At 43.0% G+C, this 27,196-nt stretch overlaps 1 protein-coding gene across 1 annotated transcript in view; it reads right to left on the bottom strand.

Moving 5' to 3' along the window:
• Positions 1-1,534: 1,534 nt before the first annotated feature.
• The window catches only part of LOC115144383 (SWI/SNF-related matrix-associated actin-dependent regulator of chromatin subfamily D member 1), a 28,105-nt gene continuing 2,443 nt past the window's right edge, over positions 1,535-27,196 (bottom strand). Inside the window, exons 2-12 of the mRNA XM_029685366.2 lie at positions 17,519-17,685; positions 17,124-17,289; positions 16,138-16,260; positions 15,898-16,014; positions 15,614-15,715; positions 12,757-12,918; positions 12,160-12,257; positions 11,588-11,723; positions 9,371-9,493; positions 4,583-4,684; positions 1,535-3,258 (exon numbers count right to left, since the gene is read on the bottom strand). Of these exons, the coding sequence (XP_029541226.1) occupies positions 3,205-3,258; positions 4,583-4,684; positions 9,371-9,493; positions 11,588-11,723; positions 12,160-12,257; positions 12,757-12,918; positions 15,614-15,715; positions 15,898-16,014; positions 16,138-16,260; positions 17,124-17,289; positions 17,519-17,685 (1,350 nt within the window). The 3' untranslated portion in view covers positions 1,535-3,204. The remainder of the gene's footprint in view (positions 3,259-4,582; positions 4,685-9,370; positions 9,494-11,587; positions 11,724-12,159; positions 12,258-12,756; positions 12,919-15,613; positions 15,716-15,897; positions 16,015-16,137; positions 16,261-17,123; positions 17,290-17,518; positions 17,686-27,196) is intronic.

The following is a 27,196-nucleotide window of genomic DNA, read 5'->3' as shown; positions in this document are numbered from 1 at the left end:
CAGCTGCAGTGGCTGGACCCTGGAGCTTCTGACCATTCAACATCTCCTTCTCCAACTCCTCAATTGTCTACAAATTGTGTACATTCGTTTTTTTATTGAGAAAAGACGAGAGCGAGAGAGCACCACAGAGAGAGAGCAACAGAGCCAAGACCACACTACCGACAGGCTGGCTCAGAGGTATGGGTTACTGAGCTAAAGGAGCAGCCCCCCAGCTACACCACCTCCAGCCCAGTCACAGAGCTTCTACAGGACCAGATCGACCATTGCAGGACCCAGCTGAAGACCTCTGTCCAGGAGCTGAGAGAGAGACTTACCACAGTGCTTGAGGAGGTAAAGGCCACCATAAAGAGAGAGCTAGTGCAGGAAAAGGAAGAGATGGTAAAGGGGTTGTCTGTCATCAAGAGGGTGCTGCATCACAGAGAACAGACTGTAGAGACTCCTAGAGAGAAGCTGCAGCCCCTCACCACCCCTAACACCCACCCTGACCTATTGTTATAGTGTTCCATATTGTTATAGTGTTCCATATTGTTATAGTGTTCTATATTGTTAGTGTTCCATATTGTTATAATGTTCCATATTGTTATAGTGTTCTATATTGTTATAGTGTTCCATATTGTTATAGTGTTCTATATTGTTATAGTGTTCTATATTGTTATAGTGTTCCATATTGTTATAGTGTTCCATATTGTTATAGTGTTCTATATTGTTATAGTGTTCTATATTGTTATAATGTTCCATATTGTTATAGTGTTCCATATTGTTATAGTGTTCCATATTGTTATAATGTTCCATATTGTTATAGTGTTCTATATTGTTATAGTGTTCCATATTGTTATATTGTTCCTAACTTTGAAGTTAACGTTCTTAGCTTAATCCTTTGAAAATAGACACGTAAAATGATTGTGGATTGTGCATCTTCAATATGTACCTATTGGTCATCTTTAGTGCATTTAACCATATGTCACAAGTAAAAGCCTTGGGTAGCAGGTTGATACAATTCCAAGTTTGGAAATGCCACTTTCCTTATTTTATTTATTTATTTTAAGAGGACTATTTTTGAACACATTAGCAATAGTTTGCCTTAGAAAGACATCTCAATAAATACAGGTACTCATCCTTTAACAGACTTCGCTGTTTGAACAAGTGAGGCTATGACCTAGTATGATTAGGATCATTTCAAGAGCAAAAGGTTCATTGAAGCAATACATATAGTTTGGCGATTTTAGGGGACCCAGAAAACCCATCCTTAACCTCTCACAAGAACAGCTGTCCAGGAAAAACTCCTGGCCCTATAAACATGATATGCTCACCTGTGGGCCAATGACCAGATCCGTCCCCTGGTTGTTATACCATCAAGTGCATCAACCCACTTCTCACAGCAATGAGTCAGGTGTGTGTGGTGTTCATAAGAATCCCAGAACTAAACTGTGATGCTGAACATTAGGCAGGTAACAACATCCCATGGAAAGACTGCCAGTTTTTGCATCAAATGGTAGAAAACCAGCTTTAAAATCATCCATTCATAACTGAGAAGTTATCATGAAGATATCCTTTATTATAGCATAGGATTAAAACATACAGGGAAAAATAGGTTTGGTCAATAAGAGAAAAATACCATTTTTAAGTCTGAAGATTTCAATCAGCCTTCAGTATCATACTTTACAGGATTGGGGGCAATTCAGGATAATCAGAGGGGGGATGGAAAACACACTTTAATATTGAAGAAAAAAAATCCCCATTGAAAATAGATGTCGCTTAATTTCAATTCACTTGACTATTGAACTGATAATGAATTGAGTCCAACCATGAAACTTCATACATCCTTTACATGTCATCATATCTAAACAGCAATACAACAAGCGGAAGCTTTCGATCATACTATCAAAAAATATGAAATTCTTCAATATGTCACATCTACTAGTGAACCCAGCTCTATGCTTATCTTCCTCGGTGTTGATGGCGTCTGCACACTAACAAATACTAAAGATGAAATCCCAGAAGTCTTCTTAACCGAACAGTAGAACCTTGAAGGTTGTTCTCTCTTCCACACGGGGTCAACAAGCAACTTCAGCTTGCTGTTAGGTTATAGAGAATGTTCTGGATTAAACCATTGGTATCACTTGAAGGGGAACGTCTTGGAAAAACTAATCGGATCATTAGACAATGAGTCAAAATGATGGTCTGCCCTTTAAAAACAGACATTTTTCCTTCACATCAAACCAGATTATTCTGCTCAGTATTTACAAAACTAGATTCGACTAGGTTATTACTGCTAACACTACTTCCTTAAGGTTTAACTTCTAACAATACAAGCTTTAATAGAATTCATAGTTTCGAAACATAAAAAAAGATAATTAACAAACAAACAAAAAAAAGCATCACAAAAATAGTTTCAAATTAATTGGCCCCTTAAATGACTAAACCAACAGACTGAATCTTCACAATATTGTGAAGCCCGGCTGCCATCACCATACTTTTAAGTGTTCAGGGGAGAATTTTTGAGGTACACAATATTCTACAACAAGAATTCTAGAATAGTCTTGAACCACTAAGAAACGGACAGCCAGCACACCAATAAAAGACCACTGAATACTCACAACCCTATCAATACCAAACAAACACTGAAAAATCTATTCCAGACCAAAGCCAGAATGGTAGTGTGTGTAGTCTATCACCTAATCAGTTATGAGTTAGTATGGACTCAGAGCAGGTTAGAGACAGTCAAAGTATTTAAAATTAACCCAATGCTCTTTCACAAATGGCCAAATGTTAAGACTTAAAATACTCAATATTAGTTATGGTGGAGTAGCATCAATACTTAGTTGGGGGTTATTTCAACCTCACTTAGGCCTGAATATAGATTCAAGATTGGCGACTTGAGAGTTCAGCCCCAAAAGGGAATGCATTGAGGTAAGGCATAGAGAGAGACCATTGAGAAAAAATAAGTCAAAAGATATTTTAGCGGGACAAATATGAAGAGATAAGAAGTAAAAATCTAACATTGATATATAACCATAACAGCCTGCTAGGTGACTTTCAAAAAGATATCCTATAGTTACCACCAGCAGTAAAGCAGATGTATATCAAAGATGTTTTTCTCAAATCGGGGGTGTATTAATGAATGTCCCACACTTCTCTTCCTCCTCCCAGAGAAAATGGACACTTGTCCATCTGTTGGCCTGTTTTTCTTCAACATCTTCATCTCTAAGTGTTTCTGATTCCCAGGGCTTGTTCCAGCTCCTGCCTCCTCTGCTGGACCTGAAATACATGTATTTATTTTATTATATATATATAGAAAACCATATATATATATATATAAATAACCACTAAGAAACGGACAGCCAGCACAGCAATAAAAGACCACTGAATACATATATATCGTGTTCTATACTGTTATAGTGTTCTATGTTGTTATACCACGGCACACACACAAACACCACGGTACACACACACACAAACACCACGGTACACACACACACAAACACCACGGTACACACACACAAACACCACGGTACACACACACACAAACACCACGGTACACACACACACACACAAACACCACGGTACACACACACACACACAAACACCACGGTACACACACACACACACAAACACCACGGTACACACACACACAAACACCACGGTACACACACACACAAACACCACGGTACACACACACACAAACACCACGGTACACACACAAACACCACGGTACACACACAAACACCACGGTACACACACAAACACCACGGTACACACACAAACACCACGGTACACACACAAACACCACGGTACGCACACACAAACACCACGGTACGCACACACAAACACCACGGTACACACACACACAAACACCACGGTACACACACACACAAACACCACGGTACACACACACACAAACACCACGGTACACACACACACAAACACCACGGTACGCACACACAAACACCACGGTACGCACACACAAACACCACGGTACGCACACACAAACACCACGGTACGCACACACACAAACACAACGGTACGCACACACACATACACACCACGGTACGCACACACACATGCACACCACGGTACGCACACACACACACCACGGTACGCACACACACACATACACACCACGGTACGCACACACACACATACACCACGGTACGCACACACACACACCACGGTACGCACACACACACACACCACGGTACGCACACACACACACCACGGTACGCACACACACACACCACGGTACGCACACACACACACCACGGTACGCACACACACACACCACGGTACGCACACACACACACACCACGGTACGCCCGCACACGCACCACGGCACACACCACACACACATTACGGTACGCACACACCACGGTACACACACACACACCACGGTACACACACCACGGTACACACACACACACACCACGGTACACACACTACGGTACGCACACACACTACGGTACGCACACACACTACGGTACGCACACACACACCACGGTACGCACACACACACCACGGCGTACACACACACACCACGGCATACACACACACCACGGTACAGAATGGTGAGAGGTGAGCATTTTACCTTGGAGTAGAAGTAACGACACACGGCCTCCTGGGCCCAGGGTTGGAAATAGAACTCTGCTCTCCTCTCCTCTTCTGGGTTCGCAACCACATCAGTCATAGTCTGTAAAAAATAATCATATACATAAGAAACTTAAAACTTCCTTCAATAAAGCCTACAGGTATAATGCATAGTTTGTTGTTCTACACACCATGCCTGTTATCTATATTTATTTTTTAATTCAGATACAAATCCTCAGGCCTATCAACCTTATCCCTGTGTCGTGGTTAAAGAGAGACCTCTGGGACCATCTCTGTTTTAAGATAACACATCTTAATTCAGGACTACAAACTACAAGGTTACTGGGCACCAGGCAACCATGCTGAATGTTCAGGTGGAGGAAGAAAACAACAGCTATGAACTTTGGACTGGACTCAGCTTTAATCACCCCTCGGTTGTCATTGACGGTCCAGTCTGCCTGGTGTTTGGTCCAAGAATCATCTGAACAAACACTACACATCTAGCTTGTGCTAATGGCTAACCTACGTCCACGGCAGCTAGCTAGTGCTAATGGATAATATTGTAATGACCTGACTAGATCATAAATGAACAATTGTCCAGACAGAGGCTTGAGTTTGCGAATTGACGGTTTATTGAACCAACTTTACACAGGCTACTGTTTGGGCCGTAGCACACGCCAAATAGATGACAGATAACCCACAAGCCAATCGTGACCTTCTCTTGTGAAGCCCAGACGTAAGAGAGAGAGAACAAAGGCTGAACCTGGTCTTAACTTCCAATGCCCAACCCCCCCTCCACGCCACTCCGCCAACCACCAGGATGCCCGGCATCAGAACATTCCAGGCATTCCCGTGATTGGCAGATAGCAGGTTGATTGACATGTCGGACCCCGCGAACACCGGGTACTGGTCAGTACAACACAACCACCTCCTAGCCTAGCACATAACACACAGCTGTCTGTGCGGGTCGCTACAATATACATCCACGGCAGCTAGCTAGCGCTAATGGCTAACCTACGTCCACGGCAGCTAGCTAGTGCTAATGGACAATATACATCCACGGCAGCTAGCTAGTGCTAATGGATAACCTACATCCATGGCAGCTAGCTAGCGCTAATGGCTAACATACATCCATGGCAGCTAGCTAGCGCTAATGGCTAACCAAATCCATGACAACACATGGAGAGGGTCATGTTCAGTAAGACACACATCAAAATGTTTTGCAAACGAAAACGGCAATCTGTGTATGTATTAGACACAAGTTCAAGTAGTGTCTCCCAGTTTCACTGAATTTCAATGTATTTTCTTCTTAATGAACATGACCCAAATGCTTTTTGGGGGATTATTATGTAAAGGGTAATCAGTAACTGAGCAGCACTAGAGAGCTGTGGTTTCCCCGTGCGTTTGTTTACCTTGCAGTAAAGAAAATAAAATATAATATTACTGCTCTCCTCATTTCTTTATTTGAAGTAGAATCTTTCCTCGGCACCAGTTCTCTTAAGTTTAGTAGTTTACCTTGAGGTCCCTGTACTGTGATCGCAGCCAGTGATTGATGAAGCCCTGGGGTACCTCCCCGTTTCCACAGTTTTCTCCCTACTGAACTATGGCCCATAGTGGTGTTTCCCTGTTAGTTTACCCTACAGCCCCTGAACTGTGACTGCATCCAATTAAGTTAGTCCTACATATTTCATCAACTAAAAGCATTGCATTTGGGACAAATCACTCACTCACTAAACCTCAACTAAATATTGTGATGAATAATGTGGAAATTGAGCAAGTTTGCTTGGAGTAACCCTAGATTGTAAAACTCATGGTCAAAACATGTTGATACAACAGTAGATAAAATGGGGAGAAATCTGTCCTTAATAAAGCGCTGCTCTGCCTTGTTATCAAAGCTATCAACAAGGCAGGTCCTACAGGCCCTAGTTTCTACCTTCTTAACAACACTATCAACAAGGCAGGTCCTACAGGCCCTAGTTTCTACCTTCTTAACAACACTATCAACAAGGCAGGTCCTACAGGCCCTAGTTTTGTCGCACCTAGACGAATGTTCAGTAGTGTGGTCAGGTGCCACAAAGAGGGCCTTGGGAAAATTACAATTGGCCCAGAACAGGGCAGCATGTCTGGCCCTTAAATGTACACGGAGAGCTAACAATGATATGCATGTCAATCTCTCCTGGCTCAAAGTAGAGGAGAGATTGACTTCATCACTACCTGTTTTTGGAAGAAGTGTTGACATGCTGAATGTACCGAGCTGTCTGTTTAAACTACTAGCGCACCCATTCATAACCCCAAGACATGCCACCAGAGGTCTGTTTAAACTACTAGCGCACCCATTCATAACCCCAAGACATGCCACCAGAGGTCTGTTTAAACTACTAGCGCACCCATTCATAACCCCAAGACATGCCACCAGAGGTCTGTTTAAACTACTAGCGCACCCATTCATAACCCCAAGACATGCCACCAGAGGTCTGTTTAAACTACTAGCGCACCCATTCATAACCCCAAGACATGCCACCAGAGGTCTGTTTAAACTACTAGCGCACCCATTCATAACCCCAAGACATGCCACCAGAGGTCTGTTTAAACTACTAGCGCACCCATTCATAACCCCAAGACATGCCACCAGAGGTCTGTTTAAACTACTAGCGCACCCATTCATAACCCCAAGACATGCCACCAGAGGTCTGTTTAAACTACTAGCGCACCCATTCATAACCCCAAGACATGCCACCAGAGGTCTGTTTAAACTACTAGCGCACCCATTCATAACCCCAAGACATGCCACCAGAGGTCTGTTTAAACTACTAGCGCACCCATTCATAACCCCAAGACATGCCACCAGAGGTCTGTTTAAACTACTAGCGCACCCATTCATAACCCCAAGACATGCCACCAGAGGTCTGTTTAAACTACTAGCGCACCCATTCATAACCCCAAGACATGCCACCAGAGGTCTGTTTAAACTACTAGCGCACCCATTCATAACCCCAAGACATGCCACCAGAGGTCTGTTTAAACTACTAGCGCACCCATTCATAACCCCAAGACATGCCACCAGAGGTCTGTTTAAACTACTAGCGCACCCATTCATAACCCCAAGACATGCCACCAGAGGTCTGTTTAAACTACTAGCGCACCCATTCATAACCCCAAGACATGCCACCAGAGGTCTGTTTAAACTACTAGCACACCCATTCATAACCCCAAGACATGCCACCAGAGGTCTGTTTAAACTACTAGCACACCCATTCATAACCCCAAGACATTCCACCAGAGGTCTCTTCAAATCCCCAAGCACCCATTCATAACCCCAAGACATGCCGCCAGAGGTCTGTTTAAGCCATGACTAGCGCACTCCATTCATAACTACACAAGCCATTCCACCACAGGTCTATTCACAATCCCCAAGTCCATGAGTAGACTCTATTCCACAGTACTACATAGAGCCATGACTACATGGAACTCTATTCCACAGTACTACATAGAGCCATGACTACATGGAACTCTATTCCACAGTACTACATAGAGCCATGACTACATGGAACTCTATTCCACAGTACTACATAGAGCCATGACTACATGGAACTCTATTCCACAGTACTACATAGAGCCATGACGACATGGAACTCTATTCCACAGTACTACATAGAGCCATGACGACATGGAACTCTATTCCACAGTACTACATAGAGCCATGACTACATGGAACTCTATTCCACAGTACTACATAGAGCCATGACTACATGGAACTCTATTCCACAGTACTACATAGAGCCATGACTACATGGAACTCTATTCCACAGTACTACATAGAGCCATGACTACATGGAACTCTATTCCACAGTACTACATAGAGCCATGACTACATGGAACTCTATTCCACAGTACTACATAGAGCCATGACTACATGGAACTCTATTCCACAGTACTACATAGAGCCATGACTACATGGAACTCTATTCCACATCAGATGCAAACAGTAAAATTTGATTTAAAAAATACACCTTATGGAACAGGGCCCCTGTGAAGAGACACACACACGCACGATAACATATACACACATGTACACATGGATTTTGTGTTGCAGATGTGTGGTAGTAGAGTAGGGGCCTGAGGGCACACACTTAATGTGTTGTGAAATCTGTTCTGTCATGTAATGTTTTAAATTGTATATAACTGCCTTAATGTTGCAGGACCCCCAGGAAGAGTAGCTGCTGCTAATGGGGATCCTTGTTAAATACAAATACAGCCAGTCATTGATAAAGCCCTGAAGTACTTCGCTGTTTCATTCCCTGTTTTCTCCCTACTGAACTGCGACCCGCACAAGAGCAGTGTTTACCTTGAGGTCCCTGCACCGTGACTGCAGCCAGAATGTTTTCTCTCTACTGAACTGCGACCCGCACAAGAGCAGGGTTTACCTTGAGGTCCCTGCACCGTGACTGCAGCCAGAACGTTTTCTCTCTACTGAACAATGCTCCATAGTGGTGTTTCCCTGTGTGTTTACCTTGAGGTCCCTGCACCGTGACTGCAGCCAGAATGTTTTCTCTCTACTGAACAATGCTCCATAGTGGTGTTTCCCTGACTGTGTTTATGCTCCATAGTGGTGTTTACCTTGAGGTCCCTGCACCGTGACTGCAGCCAGAATGTTTTCTCTCTACTGAACAATGCTCCATAGTGGTGTTTCCCTGTGTGTTTACCTTGAGGTCCCTGCACCGTGACTGCAGCCAGAATGTTTTCTCTCTACTGAACAATGCTCCATAGTGGTGTTTCCCTGTGTGTTTACCTTGAGATCCCTGCACTGTGATTGCAGCCAGTCGTTGATGAAGCCCTGGGGGTCTCTGGCGAAGCTCAACATGAACTCTCTCTGGGTCTTCAGCTGGTTGATCGTCTCTATGGTCTCATGGATCTACAGGGGGAGAAGAGAGAGATGGAGGGTCAATCCTAGTTCAACATCTGAATAAACTATTGTCTAAATGATCTGATGGATCTGAAGAGGAAGAAACAGCAAGATGGATGTCCAAACCAAGATGGATGAAGTAGAGTCACTTTTCTTTGTTGTTTATTAGACCAGACAACAATGCAAATGGATCCATACTTAAGTAACATGAACCAGATTGAACCAGTCTGTTGGCCCTGTAGTAGGACATCACGTTAGCTCCTCCCATACTTCAGTATAATCTCTCATGGCTCAAAGTAGAGGAGAGATTGACTTCATCACTACTTGTGTATTTGTGAGAAGTATTGACATGTTGAATGCACCATGCTGTCTGTTTTAAACACTACTGGATACACTACTGTCTAATGGAGGTCTCTCTGACCTTAGTCTACACTAGATACCTCAGCTCTGATCTCTCTGCAATCACAGGGATAAGACATGCAGCCAATGCTACTGACAGGGTGTGTCTCTCAGAGACTCTTTCCTGTGGGGTCTTCTTCTTTGTCTGTATTAACATTCTGAACTTGAAGTAGGCGTACTGCTGCTGGAGAGGAGGGAGTGCTGTCTATTTCTGGAGAGGAGGGAGGGCTGTCTATTTCTGGAGAGGAGGGAGGGCTGTCTATTTCTGGAGAGGAGGGAGGGCTGTCTATTTCTGGAGAGGAGGGAGGGCTGTCTATTTCTGGAGAGGAGGGAGGGCTGTCTATTTCTGGAGAGGAGGGAGGGCTGTCTATTTCTGGAGAGGAGGGAGGGCTGTCTATTTCTGGAGAGGAGGGAGGACTGTCTATTTCTGGAGAGGAGGGAGGACTGTCTATTTCTGGAGAGGAGGGAGGACTGTCTTTCCGGAGAGGAGGTAGGAGGGCTGTCTATTTCCGGAGAGGAGGGAGGGCTGTCTATTTCCGGAGAGGAGGGAGGGCTGTCTATTTCCGGAGAGGAGGGAGGGCTGTCTATTTCTGGAGAGGAGGGAGGGCTGTCTATTTCTGGAGAGGAGGGAGGGCTGTCTATTTCTGGAGAGGAGGGAGGGCTGTCTATTTCTGGAGAGGAGGGAGGGCTGTCTATTTCTGGAGAGGAGGGAGGACTGTCTATTTCTGGAGAGGAGGGAGGACTGTCTATTTCTGGAGAGGAGGGAGGGCTGTCTTTCTGGAGAGGAGGGAGGGCTGTCTATTTCTGGAGAGGAGGGAGGGCTGTCTATTTCTGGAGAGGAGGGAGGGCTGTCTATTTCCGGAGAGGAGGGAGGGCTGTCTATTTCCGGAGAGGAGGGAGGAGGGCTGTCTATTTCTGGAGAAGAGGTAGGAGGGCTGTCTATTTCTGGAGAAGAGGTAGGAGGGCTGTCTATTTCTGGAGAAGAGGGAGGAGGACTGTCTTTCTGGAGAAGAGGGAGGAGGACTGTCTTTCTGGAGAAGAGGGAGGAGGACTGTCTTTCTGGAGAAGAGGGAGGAGGACTGTCTTTCTGGAGAAGAGGGAGGAGGACTGTCTTTCTGGAGAGGAGGGCTATCTTTCTGGAGAAGAGGTAGGAGGACTGTCTTTCTGGAGAAGAGGTAGGAGGACTGTCTTTCTAGAGAAGATGTAGGAGGACTGTCTTTCTAGAGAAGAGGTAGGTGGGCTGTCTTTCTGGAGAAGAGGGAGGAGGACTGTCTTTCTGGAGAAGAGGTAGGTGGGCTGTCTATTTCTCTTTTTATATCTGGTTCAGTGAGTTTCTCTGTAGTTGGTCCCTGCCCTCCCTGCCTGCTCCCAGTCCCTGCCTGCTCCCAGTCCCCGCCTGCTCCCAGCCCCTGCCTGCTCCCAGCCCCTGCCTGCTCCCAGCCCCTGCCTGCTCCCAGTCCCTGCCTGCTCCCAGTCCCTGCTGACTGTAGTTAGTATCAATCAATCAACGCAATGAATGTTATTTTTTATAGCGCCTCTATTTTTCACTCTTCCAGGCTGTACAATAGTAGACAAAAGGTGTGTGGAAAACATCTGTTCGCAACCTCAGAATAGCTCACCATAAGATGTTGTAGGCTTGATTCCATCCCTTGAAAATTAATGGACCCATGTAAAGTTCAACTATAGCATGGGCTCCATACATACCTTGTTGTCCAGGCCAGCTATCTCCTGCTGGCTGGCGGTGGATAGGAGGAAGGAGTTCATCTGGGTCTTTAAAGTGTCGTCCACCTCCACATCGATGTCATAGCAGGCTGTCTTCTTCTGGTCATTGGGATCCACACTGTAGACACACAGAGAGGAGTTAGATCACGCAGAGTCTACACTTACACTATGAGTTCGTTCCAGATGGTCATTTCTTGCAGTCACGCTGCACATCTCAGGAGAGTTCTATATCATATTAACGTGGTTCCTGAGACATTTGAACACTTCTGTAGGCATTGTGAGATCTGATCATCTGAGCATTGTCTTACAAAAAAGGCCAGGAGTTCTTCCTGACCACGGAACAACTCTCGACCCAAGTGATGACATAGTGAGGTGTTGACCCTAGAGGCCAGGAGGACATAGTGAGGTGTTGACCCTAGAGGCCAGGAGGACATAGTGAGGTGTTGTTGCTGGATGTAAGGGTTCGTCCTACCTGATGACATGGTTAATAAAGACAGTTAGGGTTCGTCCTACCTGATGACATGGTTAATAAAGACGATTAGGGTTCGTCCTACCTGATGACATGGTTAATGATGATAGGTTCTGGAGGCATCAGGAGAGCATGGAGGCGTTGTGGGATCTCAGAGAACTTCATACGCTGAGTCTCAAAGATCTAGAACAACATAGATAAAAACAACTTTATTCATTTAACTCAAGAACTGGACATGCAAGGATTTCAATATTGTGCTTTTTACGTTTTGGCTATGGACAGTTAATAAAGATCATATGTCAGAGGTCTGTGGTGTGTTTGGGCTAAGGACAACATAACCGACCCATTTACTCATAATCATAAAGATGATGAAATGGCAAAATCCCGTTACTAACATACAGTCCATCAGGTTATATAACAAATCCTCAACATTACAGATACCAACGTGGAGAAAAGACACCGGTTCTATTTTCCCCAAGAAAGGCTTATATCTTCCAACCAGCTGTGAACAAAGAGGAGAATTGCTGCTCTCTGACCTGCTGCAAGTACTTGTCAGTTGATGAACTATGACCCGCTGCAGGTACTTTTCACAGTTGATGAACCCTGACCTGCTGCAGGTACTTGTCACAGTTGATAAACTCTGACCTGCTGCAGGCACTTGTCACAGTTGATAAACCCTGACCTGCTGCAGGTACTTGTCACAGTTGATGAACTCTCTCTCGTGGGGGTCCTGCAGCTTGTGGGTCTTAACATACTGCCAGAGTGCCTGGATGATGACCGGCCTGGTCTGGGTGTGGATCCCCAACATACGGGCCAGGCGAGGGTCCAGCTTGAACTGAGGGGGCTGGGGAGAGAGAAGTGAAATTAGCAGTGGCATTACACCATCAAACTGAAGACGCAAATGACAAGCATGTATTTGGGAGAGATGTTGAGAAAGGCCTAGCGGTCAAAAACGCCTGGATCACATAGGTCGTTATCAATAAAACGTCACAATAAAGAGAAGAGCACAGAACTACAAATATAACATTGTGTACTATACCCGACAAGTAGTTAAGGAAAATGTTCCATCCTTGTTCAGCTCTGCCTGTCAAGCAGCATAAGGACACATATGCCCATGTTGGCTAGTCTACTGTTGGCAAAGGATGTACTTTTTTTTTTATCCTACCAACATAGCTAGCTTACAACATTATCACCTTTTCAACGTTGTTGTTAAGAGCGTTTAATCACGATGGCTGCTGACAGACATGATAGGCTACATTGATGGATGGACCACGTAAAATTGGCTAGCTAGTTAGCGAACAACAGATCAGGTCAATAATGCTAGTGGACAAGCTAACAACAGATCAGTAATGCTAGTGGACAAGCTAACAACAGATCAGGTCAGTAATGCTAGTGGACAAGCTAACAACAGATCAGGTCAGTAATGCTAGTGGACAAGCTAACAACAGATCAGGTCAGTAATGCTAGTGGACAAGCTAACAACAGATCAGGTCAGTAATGCTAGTGGACAAGCTAACAACAGATCAGGTCAGTAATGCTAGTGGACAAGCTAACAACAGATCAGGTCAGTAATGCTAGTAGACAAGCTAACAACAGATCAGGTCAGTAATGCTAGTGGACAAGCTAACAACAGATCAGGTCACTAATGCTAGTCGACAAGCTAACAACAGATCAGGTCAGTAATGCTAGTGGACAAGCTAACAACAGATCAGGTCAGTAATGCTAGTGGACAAGCTAACAACAGATCAGGTCAGTAATGCTAGTGGACAAGTTGACAACAGATCAGGTCAGTAATGTTAGTCGACAAGCTAACAACAGATCAGGTCAGTAGTGCTAGTGGACAAGCTAACAACAGATCAGGTCAGTAATGCTAGTGGACAAGCTAACAACAGATCAGGTCAGTAATGCTAGTGGACAAGCTAACAACAGATCAGGTCAGTAATGCTAGTGGACAAGCTAACAACAGATCAGGTCAATAATGCTAGTGGACAAGCTAACAACAGATCAGGTCAATAATGTTAGTGGACAAGCGAACAACAGATCAGGTCAATAATGCTAGTCGACAAGCTAACAACAGATCAGGTCAATAATGCTAGTGGACAAGCTAACAACAGATCAGGTCAATAATGTTAGTGGACAAGCTAACAACAGATCAGGTCAATAATGTTAGTGGACAAGCTAACAACAGATCAGGTCAATAATGCTAGTCGACAAGCTAACTTCCAGGGAAGAAACTAGATTTCTTGCCATCTATAGTGGTGATGACTGGCGTTCACCCGGACGAGTTGTGAATAAAAATAGGCTAGTTGCCGATGTCAAGCTCTTTCCAAAAAGCCTAGCTATCTACCATGCCAAACAGTTTGGCTACCCTAACGTATCTGAAATTACATGATCATCAGATGCTTTACTGATCATGAAAAGCATGCCATTTACCTGCTGTATATCTCTGATGATAGAGCTAAACAGTTACTAGCTGTATATCTCTGATGACAGAGCTAAACAGTTACTAGCTGTATATCTCTGATGACAGAGCTAAACAGTTACTAGCTGTATATCTCTGATGACAGAGCTAAACAGTTACTAGCTGTATATCTCTGATGACAGAGCTAAACAGTTACTAGCTGTATATCTCTGATGATAGAGCTAAACAGTTATTAGCTGTATATCTCTGATGATAGAGCTAAACAGTTATTAGCTGTATATCTCTGATGATAGAGCTAAACAGTTACTAGCTGTATATCTCTGATGATAGAGCTAAACAGTTACTAGCTGTATATCTCTGATGATAGAGCTAAACAGTTACTAGCTGTATATCTCTGATGATAGAGCTAAACAGTTACTAGCTGTATATCTCTGATGATAGAGCTAAACAGTTACTAGCTGTATATCTCTGATGATAGAGCTAAACAGTTACTAGCTGTATATCTCTGATGATAGAGCTAAACAGTTACTAGCTGTATAACAGAGCTAAACAGTTACTAGCTGTATATCTCTGATGATAGAGCTAAACAGTTACTAGCTGTATATCTCTGATAATAGAGCTAAACAGTTACTAGCTGTATATCTCTGATGATAGAGCTAAACAGTTACTAGCTGTATATCTCTGATGATAGAGCTAAACAGTTACTAGCTGTATATCTCTGATGATAGAGCTAAACAGTTACTAGCTGTATATCTCTGATGATAGAGCTAAACAGTTACTAGCTGTATATCTCTGATGATAGAGCTAAACAGTTACTAGCTGTATATCTCTGATGATAGAGCTAAACAGTTACTAGCTATATATCTCTGATGATAGAGCTAAACAGTTACTAGCTGTATATCTCTGATAATAGAGCTAAATAGTTACTAGCTGTATATTTCTGATGATAGAGCTAAATAGTTACTAGCTGTGTAACTGATGATGGAGATAAATGTGAGCAATTGTTTTGCATGGAATAATTGGACATTTGTAATTCTGACTACAATTTTCAACAAGTGCTGATATTACAACCAAATAGTTTAAAACTTTAGCAGGTTGTGATTAGCGGTGTGTTTACCTGGTAGTCCAGCATGAGCAGGACAGTGCAGCGTACGCCCACATCCCCTGGCCTCTTCACCTGGAACCCGTCTGTCTCCTGAGTGGTCGCAGTCCTGTGCCACTATAACAATAGAAAATAAACTTTATTTGTCTTTTTAGTTACTTTCCAACAGAATATCATTAGAGTTTACTACAGAGAAAATGGTTGAGAAGAGTGGCGGTTGCTAATATTGATCGCCTATTCATGAAAACAGAACTAAATCATGCATTTTTATATCCGAACATTAAACCACATCTTCTTACCTCGACCAAGTGATTGTCAGGCCCATAGAGGTCCTTGTCCAACTCGATGACCAGAGACTTGAAGAAGGAAGAGAACTTTCTCTTCTGCTTGGTGGCTTCATACTTGGACACAGCAGTCTGAGAAAGAAAAACAATTTTCAGACATTTCACCAAGTTATAAACACACACAAGACACTATCTGTCAACACACAGACACACACCCTCAACACACACAAACATATGGCTACTAATTAGTCTTACATCTTCAAGCAGACGCCCTTCGACACGCAGCTCCCATGATGCAACAGTGCCCTCTCCGTCTTCTGCGTCGGGCTTGGCAGGGTTGAAGGTGTTGGATATGAAGATACGAAGCTTTCGCTTTTGCTGAAACACATGTTGAATTTCACTATCAAAATGTGTATTACCTTCAGAGCAAAACATGGGACGTGATGACCAGGGAAAACTCCGAGCCCCATTTTATAGGCTTTACAACTCAGGCCCCGAGCTTTCCTGGTCTGGCCACCTTGTCGGTCAGGAAAAGATCCTGGGCCTGAATTGTAGCCTATAAAATCATCCCTGTCCATCTAATGTTATTCATTAGGATCTAAAAGGCAATGATCCTAGTTCAGCACTGTGCTATACTTCACTATCTGCTTATTATCTCTGCATAGACACTTTAACTCTACCTACATGTACATATTACCTCGACTAACCGGTGCCCCTGCACATTGAGTCTCTACCGGTACCCCCTGTATATAGTCTCCACATTGAGTCTCTACCGGTACCCCCTGTATATAGTCTCCACATTGAGTCTCTACCGGTACCCCCTGTATATAGTCTCCACATTGAGTCTCTACCGGTAGCCCCTGTATATAGTCTCCACATTGAGTCTCTACCGGTACCCCCTGTATATAGTCTCCACATTGAGTCTCTACCGGTACCCCCTGTATATAGTCTCCACATTGAGTCTCTACCGGTACCCCCTGTATATAGTCTCCACATTGAGTCTCTACCGGTACCTCCCTGTTTATAACCTTGCTATTGTTATTTTACTGCTGCACTTTAATTATTTTTTACGTAAAATGTTTTATATTTTTTTTACTTGACACTTATTTTTCTTAAAACTGCATCGTCGGTTAAGGGCTACACCGGTTGTATTCGACGCATGTGACAAATACAATTTGATTTGAAAAGCTTCATGTATACAGGCCTTGGCCCAAGTGAGGACATAACTCCATATTTGTTACCTTAATGGGTCTCTTGAGTGCCTCCTGGATGTCCAGACGTTTCCTCATGATGGTCTGATCCAGCTTCCTCTCAAACGCCAGCAAGTCCATGTAGGCCTGAGACTCTGGCACCAGCTCCCGGATCCTCTGAGGTAAAATCTTATCCGCCATTTTCTTCTTCTTGGTACTGCAATTGAACAGAACAATACAGTGGGAGTTTATAAGGACCGAAAAGGCCTGTACACACTATATACACACACAAAGATACAGTCAACTCTGAATGAGGACAAATAATCAAAGTAAACTAATAATAATTTTAATGTCCCTCATCTCCTGGTAGCAATGTAAAATATTACTGTTGAAGTAAATCAATTCAAGCCTAAAATAACAAATACCGATGGCTAGTCAGATCTTACTGTTGGTTGCGCTGTTGCTGGACCTGCTGAGGGGCAGGCCTCTTACGGGAGGGATCCATGACGCCAGGCATCCCTGGTCGGGACACGGGGCTGGAGCCGTAGCCTGGAGGCCCCATGGGCGGACCCTGGGGTGTCATACGGCTGGAGGGTGGCATCCCACCTGGTCTCTGGAGGGGGGAGAGAAGAGACAGGGAGGGAGGGGTTAGAGTCTGGAGGAGGGAGAGAAGAGACAGGGAGGGAGGGGTTAGAGTCTGGAGGAGAGAGAGAAGAGACAGGGAGGGAGGGGTTAGAGTCTGGAGGAGAGAGAGAAGAGACAGGGAGGGAGGGGTTAGAGTCTGGAGGAGAGAGAGAAGAGACAGGGAGGGAGGGGTTAGAGTCTAGAGGAGAGAAGAAATAGGGAGGGGTTAGAGTCTGGAGGAGGGAGAGAAGAGACAGGGAGGGAGGGGTTAGAGTCTGGAGGAGGGAGAGAAGAGACAGGGAGGGAGGGGTTAGAGTCTGGAGGAGGGAGAGAAGAGACAGGGAGGGAGGGGTTAGAGTCTGGAGGAGAGAGAGAAGAGACAGGGAGGGAGGGGTTAGAGTCTAGAGGAGAGAAGAAATAGGGAGGGGTTAGAGTCTGGAGGAGAAAAGAAATAGGGAGGGGTTAGAGTTTGGAGAGGAAAAGATGGATGGTTTTTGATAGGAGAAAAGAGTAGAAAAGGATAAAAGAGATGTAAAGAGGAGGAGAAAAGGGAGAACTAAAGAGGTTGTGGTTGTTTGTGGGAGAGAAAAAGAAGGAAGAGGGGGAGAGAAGGTGCTACTGATGGTTGAGATTTGAGGAAGATTTATTTTAATTTTATAATGTTCTATCATCTACTGGTATATTCATCTTTGCAGGTGTTACTTCTGCCTTAGACTAAACATTCTCCTTTTGATGCAGTCTACCGAATGTGTTCAACAACAGATCGTGTTTTCCATTTGCGTTTTCAGCCGGCTACTTTTAATTTAAAAGTTTAAATTCGCTAGTCCGTCAAGCCCTTTCCCGCTAGAATGAACGATATGCAACTTATAGCAATCTATTGATAGGATACTCACCTATCAGTCACAAAGCGAGCATCAGGTCAGGTCACGTTAAGGGAGAAATAAAAGTTTATGGCCTGTATCACTTTGTCTAATGCAGCTGTATTGATCCTCTGGGAAGAATAAACTTGGTTTAAGCTTTCATGGTGTCTGTTGAGTTTTTACTTTTGGGGGAGCACCCCACCCAAAAAAGAGGAAGAGGGTATTTTCTCCGTACATCCACAGATGAGCCAGTCACACTTCATATATAGGCTATGGGATGGTAGCTAGCTAAGTGCACAGACGCAATGCACACAACACTAAATACTTCCTCCAAGCTAGCTAACAACTGTAGCTAGTATTGATTAGCTAGTTTCCATGAAACAGCTGCCTGTGTTAGCACAATGTCCTTAGCGAGCTAGCTAAACATTTGGCTATGGGCTGGCACTGGCAGTATGGGATCATGGAGTGAATTAAATTGTTTCTTCGTCATCTTGCTAGGTAGTTATCTAGCTGTGGCTATCTGGCTAGTAACAAGGGATTTCTATAACAATAGCAACATCAGTGCAGACAGCTTGGAATCTAGACCATAAGCAATACGCACAGGATATGCATTACCAAACAACGCTGCTGCCACCTTCTGGTTTGGAGTATTTTAACACGGCTGAGTGGCTGACGACTTCCAAGGTCTTTGCTGTGTGAACACAAGATATTGACTGTCGACGCTGTTTAGAGGTACTGTCGGCAGGCAAAAGTTTGAAAATCCTACCGGTGCGTCTGAGTTTTGAGCCTAATTATTTTTCTGGCACATACGTTGAATTTAATTGTGCGTGTTTCGCATGGCCAGCCCTTTATTGACAACTGAACAGCAAGGGTTAACTAGTTTATAAAAGGTGTTGAACTGACACCGTTGGTCTTCTATATGCCTTTGACGTTCATAATTATGCAATGTGATTTATATGTCCATCGGGACAAGTGAACCAGAGGATTTCTTTGGTTTCCTTTCTTAGGATGTCGGGGCTTGCCAGACAGTGACGCTAAAGTGAGTGACTCATCAGTCAGTGGCTGCATTTAGAGACTCATTCTGGTCCAAATATGATAATTAGGACATTCACAAAATCCAGGCATTAAAACAGAATTCAACCATATTCAAAAAAGGTATTGAATCAACTAAATGTATTGAACTTAGTAGAGAATCAACTAAATGTACTGGACATTTATAAAAATGTGTCCAAGTTTATCATAAAGACATGAACAGAATGCATCAGTGATGTATTTCCTGCCACTTTCTGAAGAGGCAACAAGAATGCCCCTTTGTGTGTGCGGCGCATGTCTACCACTTTATGTAGCCGTTAGCGGTGATGCTAATGCAAACTGAAGGCTTTCCCCAAAAACATTCTCAAATAAATGTTAAATACAAAGTAGCCTACAATTACCTGCCAGAATGATAACATTATTTTTATCAATCCAGTGTGTATTTGTTTTGTAAACTCTTATGATTACGTGTGCTACAAAACCACTGCTAAACAACAGCCTCTTGCTAGATGTCCACTGGAATTAAAGGGTAACTTTTGCTAGTTGTCCACTGGAATTAAAGGGTACATTTTGGGGTAGCCTAGAGGTTAGAGCGTTGGGCCAGTAACCGAAAGGTTGCTGGATTGAATCCCTGAGCAGACAAGGTAAAAATCTGTCTCTCTGCCCCTGAACAAGACAGTTAACCCACTGATCCCTGGTAGGCCATCATTGTAAATAATAATTTGTTCTTATCTGACTTGCCTACTCAAATAAAGGTTAAATAATTAATTTTTTATATACACCAACAAAATAAATCAACATCTCAGATTTTTCAGACCTCAAAAGCGGTGGTCTCCTGGTGTGGTTTAAGCATTGCTGTGGACTTACATCACAATTGTTGTTTTTATTTAAAAAAAAAGCTTGATTTCGAGAGCAAAAATATGAAACCTGGAAAAACAAAACCTCTAAATGTATTTTTAAGATAATGTGTCGGTTTTAATAAAATACATAATTTGTGGCAATTGATATCTTGCAGTAAAATTGTAAATGCAACTTTACAATCTCAAGAGAAGACAAGTTAATTGTTAAAAAAAAAGGTTTCTAAAAATACACTGAATTCATACATTTTCAGTTATTTAAATAGTAAAGTAATGTCTTTCTTCACTATACCACAACAAATTAATCCAATCTGGGAGATAAACTCCATAAAATATTCAATAATTTCACTGTGTATTTAAGATATAATCAAGGCATTAGAATGTGCCAGATGCCACCAAAATAGAGCTTCTTCGGCCGGGGAGTGCCTGGCTGGCTACTTATTCTATTTGGCTGGCTACTTATTCTATTTGGCTGGCTACTTATTCTATTTGGCTGGCTACTTATTCTATTTGGCTGGCTACTTATTCTATTTGGCTGGCTACTCTACTCACTTGAGGAAAACACTGCAGATAAGTTCTGTTCCGTACCATACCAGTCAGGGTCAAGGATGTGGCTTGGTGAGGATGGTAGTGGAAGGAATCGTACAAACAAGGTGATTCTCTGGATAGAGGCAGATTCAATGGCATGAAAACTCTATTAAATTCCTCATCATTATTTATGAATAACTAAAAGACTCATGAAAAGGATATGCATTCAAGAAACATTGTTGAAAATACAGGAAACATTGTTGAGCATTCAAGAAACCCATGTGTTGAAATACAGGTAGAAATGCTCTGATATTTAATGTAGATCAGAACTAAATTGAACAATCATTCAAGGACAATATAACAAACAACACTAGCCAACAAAATACAGATGGAATTACATTCACAATAAAAAATATATAATAGTCATCTTAAAATTATGTAAAGTTTGCAAAGCCTTAAATAAGAAACAAAATGTATATTTTCACTACCCAATAAAATATATTTCAGGTAGAAGGCTATATGTGAAATAACCTGGAAATGCTACAGCAAAAAATCCTACTAAAAAACGATAGCAACAAAAATCATCCACAACACACAACCAAATCACTCACCAATCCATGTGCTAGGAACTCAAACAGGCGACTTCGTGTTTCTGAATGCATGAGTACTTATATAGAGAAGGTAGCTCGTAGGCAGAGGAGAGGATAGATGAGACGCAGACCGTTACGGCTTCACACCTCTCCTTTCCCTCTCCTCTCTGCAGCCTTGGAGGGAGGGCTGTCTGATCTGTTCTGCTCATATCAACGCTGATGCACACACTCTCTCTCCTTTCCCTCTCCTCTCTACAGATTGGAGGGGGGATATGCTGTGTGCCTTGCTCATCAACGATGAAGCCCTCTGCCCTAGTGATGGCCAGTATATACACAATAAAAAAATCCACATTGTGATAAATTGACCCATTTTTCCAATAACGACAAATCCCCAATAAATTAACAAATTATTTTTGGGTGTGCTGGCTGGGTGATATGGGCAAAAAGTTATATCGTGATAAATGTAACCCATTTTGCTCGACAACAACAACTACAACAATAATAAAATGTTTAATGTACAGTTAGTTAGTTACTTTCCATTATCAACAAGGCTCTAGACAATTGTTTTCCAGTGCCAAGTAAAACAACTGAGATGATATAGTCTATGATTAAAGTAAGCTAGCTCATTCAACATATCCAGGAAATGCATAATTGATATTTTGATGTGCAACCTGTCAAAACAGGATCCAGAATTAGGCTAACATTAATTTTTTTTTTTTTTTTCAGAGAACTTGCCGACCTCTGTTATATTATTCACCAAATGAGGAAGTGAGAACTCAAAACTAGATTGCGAACTCTAAATATGATATTGCTGCTCAATAGATTAATCAAATTAGCCTACACATGGCTATCAGTAAATGTTGGCCAATGTCCGACAAAAAAACGTTCCAGCGCAAGGCATAGGCTACTTGATGAAGGCCTACTCACTGCAAATGGAGCGCTCCGCTGGAACATCAAAACCACACTAACTACAGCCTACTGCGGGTGTAGTGGCTCCATTAATACTATTACAGCGTGAGGAATATATGATATACCAATGGAGGCTACGAGGAGGAGGAGGAGGAGGAAGGGAGAAATATATGATATACCAATGGAGGCTCCGAGGAGGAAGGGGAGGAAGGAGAGGAAGGGGAGGAAGGAGAGGAAGGAGAGGAAGGGGAGGAGGGGGAGGAAGGAGAGGAAGGAGAGGAAGGGGAGGAGGGGGAGGAAGGAGAGGAAGGGGAGGAAGGAGAGGAAGGAGAGGAAAGAGAGGAAGGAGAGGAAGGAGAGGAAGGGGAGGAAAGAGAGGAAGGGGAGGAAGGGGAAGACCGTCCTCAGTAAATTTCATAAAAACAAAACAAAAATTGTAAAACATAAAAGTGATCCTTTTAAGAAAAAACTATACTAAATATAGTCACGTCACCAAATAATTGATTATACTACACTTTTTTCCCCCCCAGTGAAGGTCTACAGTAGCCTCAGCACTCAGCACTTTTGCCAATAATTGGGAAAAAGATCAGAATTGGTCTGCCTGTGTAAATGTAGCCTTAAGATCAGGTAATTTCTCCCCGTTTCAGTCGGTTTGGAATCTAATTACCATGACCCTGCACCCTACCTTCAGCCATCTATTTATTCCTTACTTTTCATCCACATTGGAGAATGTATTCTCACATTTGTCGCCATAGTGATTTCAGTGAGTCATGTAGATAGACAAGGTTCTAAAGCAGAGGTTTGTGAATCTGTACATTAATAGATGGAGTTGCTGGAGAACTCACCACCGAAGCGTGCCTCAAACGCCATATGAAAATATTTGCTCTTTATTGCCATTTCATCTGCAAACCCTTCGCCCGGTCATCGAGAGAGCAGAAGGACATTGCAGTTTACATGGCAAGAAACAAAAATCAAGGTGGACGTATCTTTTCAGTAATAAACGGACGTTACTGTGTGTGAGTGGAATGAAGAATTCAACAGCCATTAAAATTCTCAAGGAATCGATGTTACATGTCTGTGCAACCTTGGTTTTCTACACAACAACTGGGGAGTTGTTCCAGAAGCTTATAGAATGTGTGGCAGAGTGACTAGGAAGGACGCCACTGCTGCCGGTGAGGTGAAGTAGGATTTTGTGATCCAGGCAGTGACATGAGACAAAAGTAGACAGATCTTTCTTTCACTGAGAAATGCTTTTCAGGGGAATAACTGCATATGTGGGTATGGATGTGGGTACGTAGACCCCGAGCCACTGCGGCCCCTCATGAGTTTTGTGTCCCCCCCACCCCCATCAAAGTTGCCCATCGCTAGGTTAGCTTATACCAAACGCCGCCATAGATGTTTCAACTAACCTGCTTGTGATTCTACATGCAGTAGAATGGTGCTGCAACGGATAGAAGCCATTTTACGGCCTCCGGATCAATTCTGCTATTTTGTGAGGTTTTTTTTGTTTTGTTGCTCTGATATTAACCTCTTCAGTCGACCCTCTACTTTTTTGAACATTTTGTTAAAAATCGCGCAACATTTCAGCGCCCTGCTACTCATGCCAGGAATATAGTACGTTCATATGGTTAGAATGTGTGTATAGGAAACCCTCGGACGTTTTTAAAACTGGTTAAATCACGACTGTGGCTATTACATAACGTGCGTTACATCGGAAAGCGCAGGAAAACCTGATCACAGAAACTGGAAATAAATATCCTTGCGCCACTACCGCAATTGTTAACAGTGAGCCGAATTAGATAAGACCGAGCATTCAACTCCCACAGCATCCCCATGTTGTCGAGTATCTTGTGAATTTAATCATCTTTGATTCTTGGTTGAACCGAAAGAGGGGCACCGCTTACCTCCGGTCTCCGCCCAGATCATTCCGGAAGAGCTCTCTCCTGAAATTTTTTCCAAGACGACAGCTAATGATATCTACATCGCCTACGGATGATTTTTATCGCTTATTAACGTTTACTAATACCTAAAGTAGCATTACAAACGTATTTCGAAGTGTTTTGTGAAAGTTTATCGTCTACTTTTTGAATTTTAAAAAATGACGTTACGTTGTGAAATCGCTGTTTTTTTCGTTTATCACACAGTCTACATATAACGATATCTTGGCTTTATATGGCCCGATTTAATCGAAATAAAGACCCAATAGTGTTTATGGGACATCTAGGAGTGCCAACAAAGAAGATGGTGAAAGGTAATGACTGTTTTCTATTTTATTGTGCGGTTTGTGTAACGCCGAAATGCTAATTATTTTGTTTACGTCCCCTGCTGTGCTTTTCTGTTGTAGTGTATTGGTGCATGCTATCAGATAATAGCTTCTCATGCTGTCGCCGAAAAGCATTTTAAAAATCTGACTTGTTGCCTGGATTCACAACGAGTGTAGCTTTAATTTGATACCCTGCATGTGTATTTTAATGAACTTTTGAGTTTTAACTAATACTATTAGCATTTAGCGTAGCACATTTGCATTTCCAGAGCTCTAGTTGGGACGCAAGCGTCCCAGGTAGAGGTAAGAGGTTAACTATGGTTATCCCAATGGTTTCTTATGACCCAAAAGAGCTTCTGGACATCAGAACAGTGATCACTAACTAACACAAAGATTTCTACTTCAACGAATCAGAGGCTCAGGACATACGGCTCACACTGGACCAGGACATAATATGCCGGAGACTCGGGAGAGAACGAGACCGTGCAAGGTCGACGTGCGGGCACCCTGACGAAACTAAAATTGGCGAATACATAAACCGCCTAAACCCTCTGTTCTTTTGGAGAATGTACAATCACTGGAGAAGAAACTAGACACGCTCTGTTCGAGACTATACTATCAAATGGGACCTGAAGAACTGTAATATCCTGTTTGTCAGAGTCGTGGCTGAACAAAGACATGGATAATATACTGGTTTCTCTATGCGTCGCCAGGACAGAGCAGCAGCGTCTGGTAAGCTCAAGGGGGAGGAGTGTTAACAACCGCTGGTACGTAATCTCTAATATTAAGGAAGTCTCTAGGTTGTGCTCTGAGTTAGAATACCTAATGATGATGATAATGAAAACAGAGAAAACTCTGAAAGATATTAAATCCAAATGTACTGCTCGCGTGTCACACAATGTGACTAAAACAAAGATCTACACACATGCCAGAAGCATTTCTCACTTGATACAAAATATAGATTTAATATATTTCAGCTTTTTATAGAACCACCAGCAACTGGACACGGACATTTATAAGATACCCGGTTTGTATAAACCAACGTTACCCTGTAACGCCCAGTAATAGAAGCATAGTTGATGAAAGGTATGTGGACACCTGCTCGTCGAACATCTCATTCCAAAACCATGGGCCTTAATATGGAGTCACCCCCCCCTTGCTTCTACAACAGCCTCCACTCTTCTGGGAAGGCTTTCCACTAGATGATGGAACATCTTGAAGAAATGCCACAAGACCATTAGTGAGGTAGGGTACTGATGTTGGGCGATTAGGCTCGCAGTCGTCGTTCCAATTCATCTCAAAGTTGTTCGATGGAGTGGAGGTTAGGTCTCTGTGCAGGCCAGTCAAGTTCTTCCACACAGATCTCGACAAACCATTTACAGTGGGGCAAAAAAGTATTTAGTCAGCCACCAATTGTGCAAGTTCTCCCACTTAAAAAGATGAGAGAGGTCTATAATTTTTCATCATAGGTACACTTCAACTATGACAGACAAAATGAGAAAAAGTATTTGGTCAATAACAAAAGTTTATCTCAATACTTTGTTATATAACCTTTGTTGGCAATGACAGAGGTCAAACGTTTTCTGTAAGTCTTCACAAGGTTTTCACACACTGTTGCTGGTATTTTGGCCCATTCCTCCATGCAGATCTCCTCTAGAGCAGTGATGTTTTGGGGCTGTTGCTGGGCAACACGGACTTTCAACTCCCTCCAAAGATTTTCTATGGGGTTGAGATCTGGAGACTGGCTAGGCCACTCCAGGACCTCGAAATGCTTCTTACTCCTTCGTTGCCCGGGCGGTGTGTTTGAGATCATTGTCATGCTGAAAGACCCAGCCACATTTCATCTTCAATGCCCTTGCTGATGGAAGGAGGTCCCCCAGTGTGGTTCTGGGATTTTTGCTCACCGTTCTTGTGATAATTTTGACCCCACAGGGTGAGATCTTGCGTGGAGCCCCAGATCGAGGGAGATTATCAGTGGTCTTGTATGTCTTCCATTTCCTAATAATTGCTCCCACAGTTGATTTCTTCAAACCAAGCTGCTTACCTATTGCAGATTCAGTCTTCCCAGCCTGGTGCAGGTCTACAATTTTGTTTCTAGTGTCCTTTGACAGCTCTTTGGTCTTGGCCATAGTGGAGTTTGGAGTGTGACTGTTCGAGGTTGTGGACAGGTGTCTTTTATACTGATAACAAGTTCAAACAGGTGCCATTAATACATGTAACGAATCCTACATTAATACATTAAAAATCCTACAATGTGATTTTCTGGATTTTGTTTTCTCATTTTGTCTGTCATAGTTGAAGTGTATCTATGATAAAAAATTACAGGCCTCTCATCTTTTTAAGTGGGAGAACTTGCACAATTGGTGGCTGACTAAATACTTTTTTGCCCCACTGTATGTATGTACCTCGCTTTGTGCACAGGGCATTGTCATGCTTTTCAAACAGTTGGATACAGACAGAA

This window comes from Oncorhynchus nerka, linkage group LG2, assembly GCF_034236695.1.
Source record: "Oncorhynchus nerka isolate Pitt River linkage group LG2, Oner_Uvic_2.0, whole genome shotgun sequence".
NCBI lineage: Eukaryota > Metazoa > Chordata > Actinopteri > Salmoniformes > Salmonidae > Oncorhynchus > Oncorhynchus nerka.
This window is presented reverse-complemented; position numbering and strand designations above follow the sequence as displayed.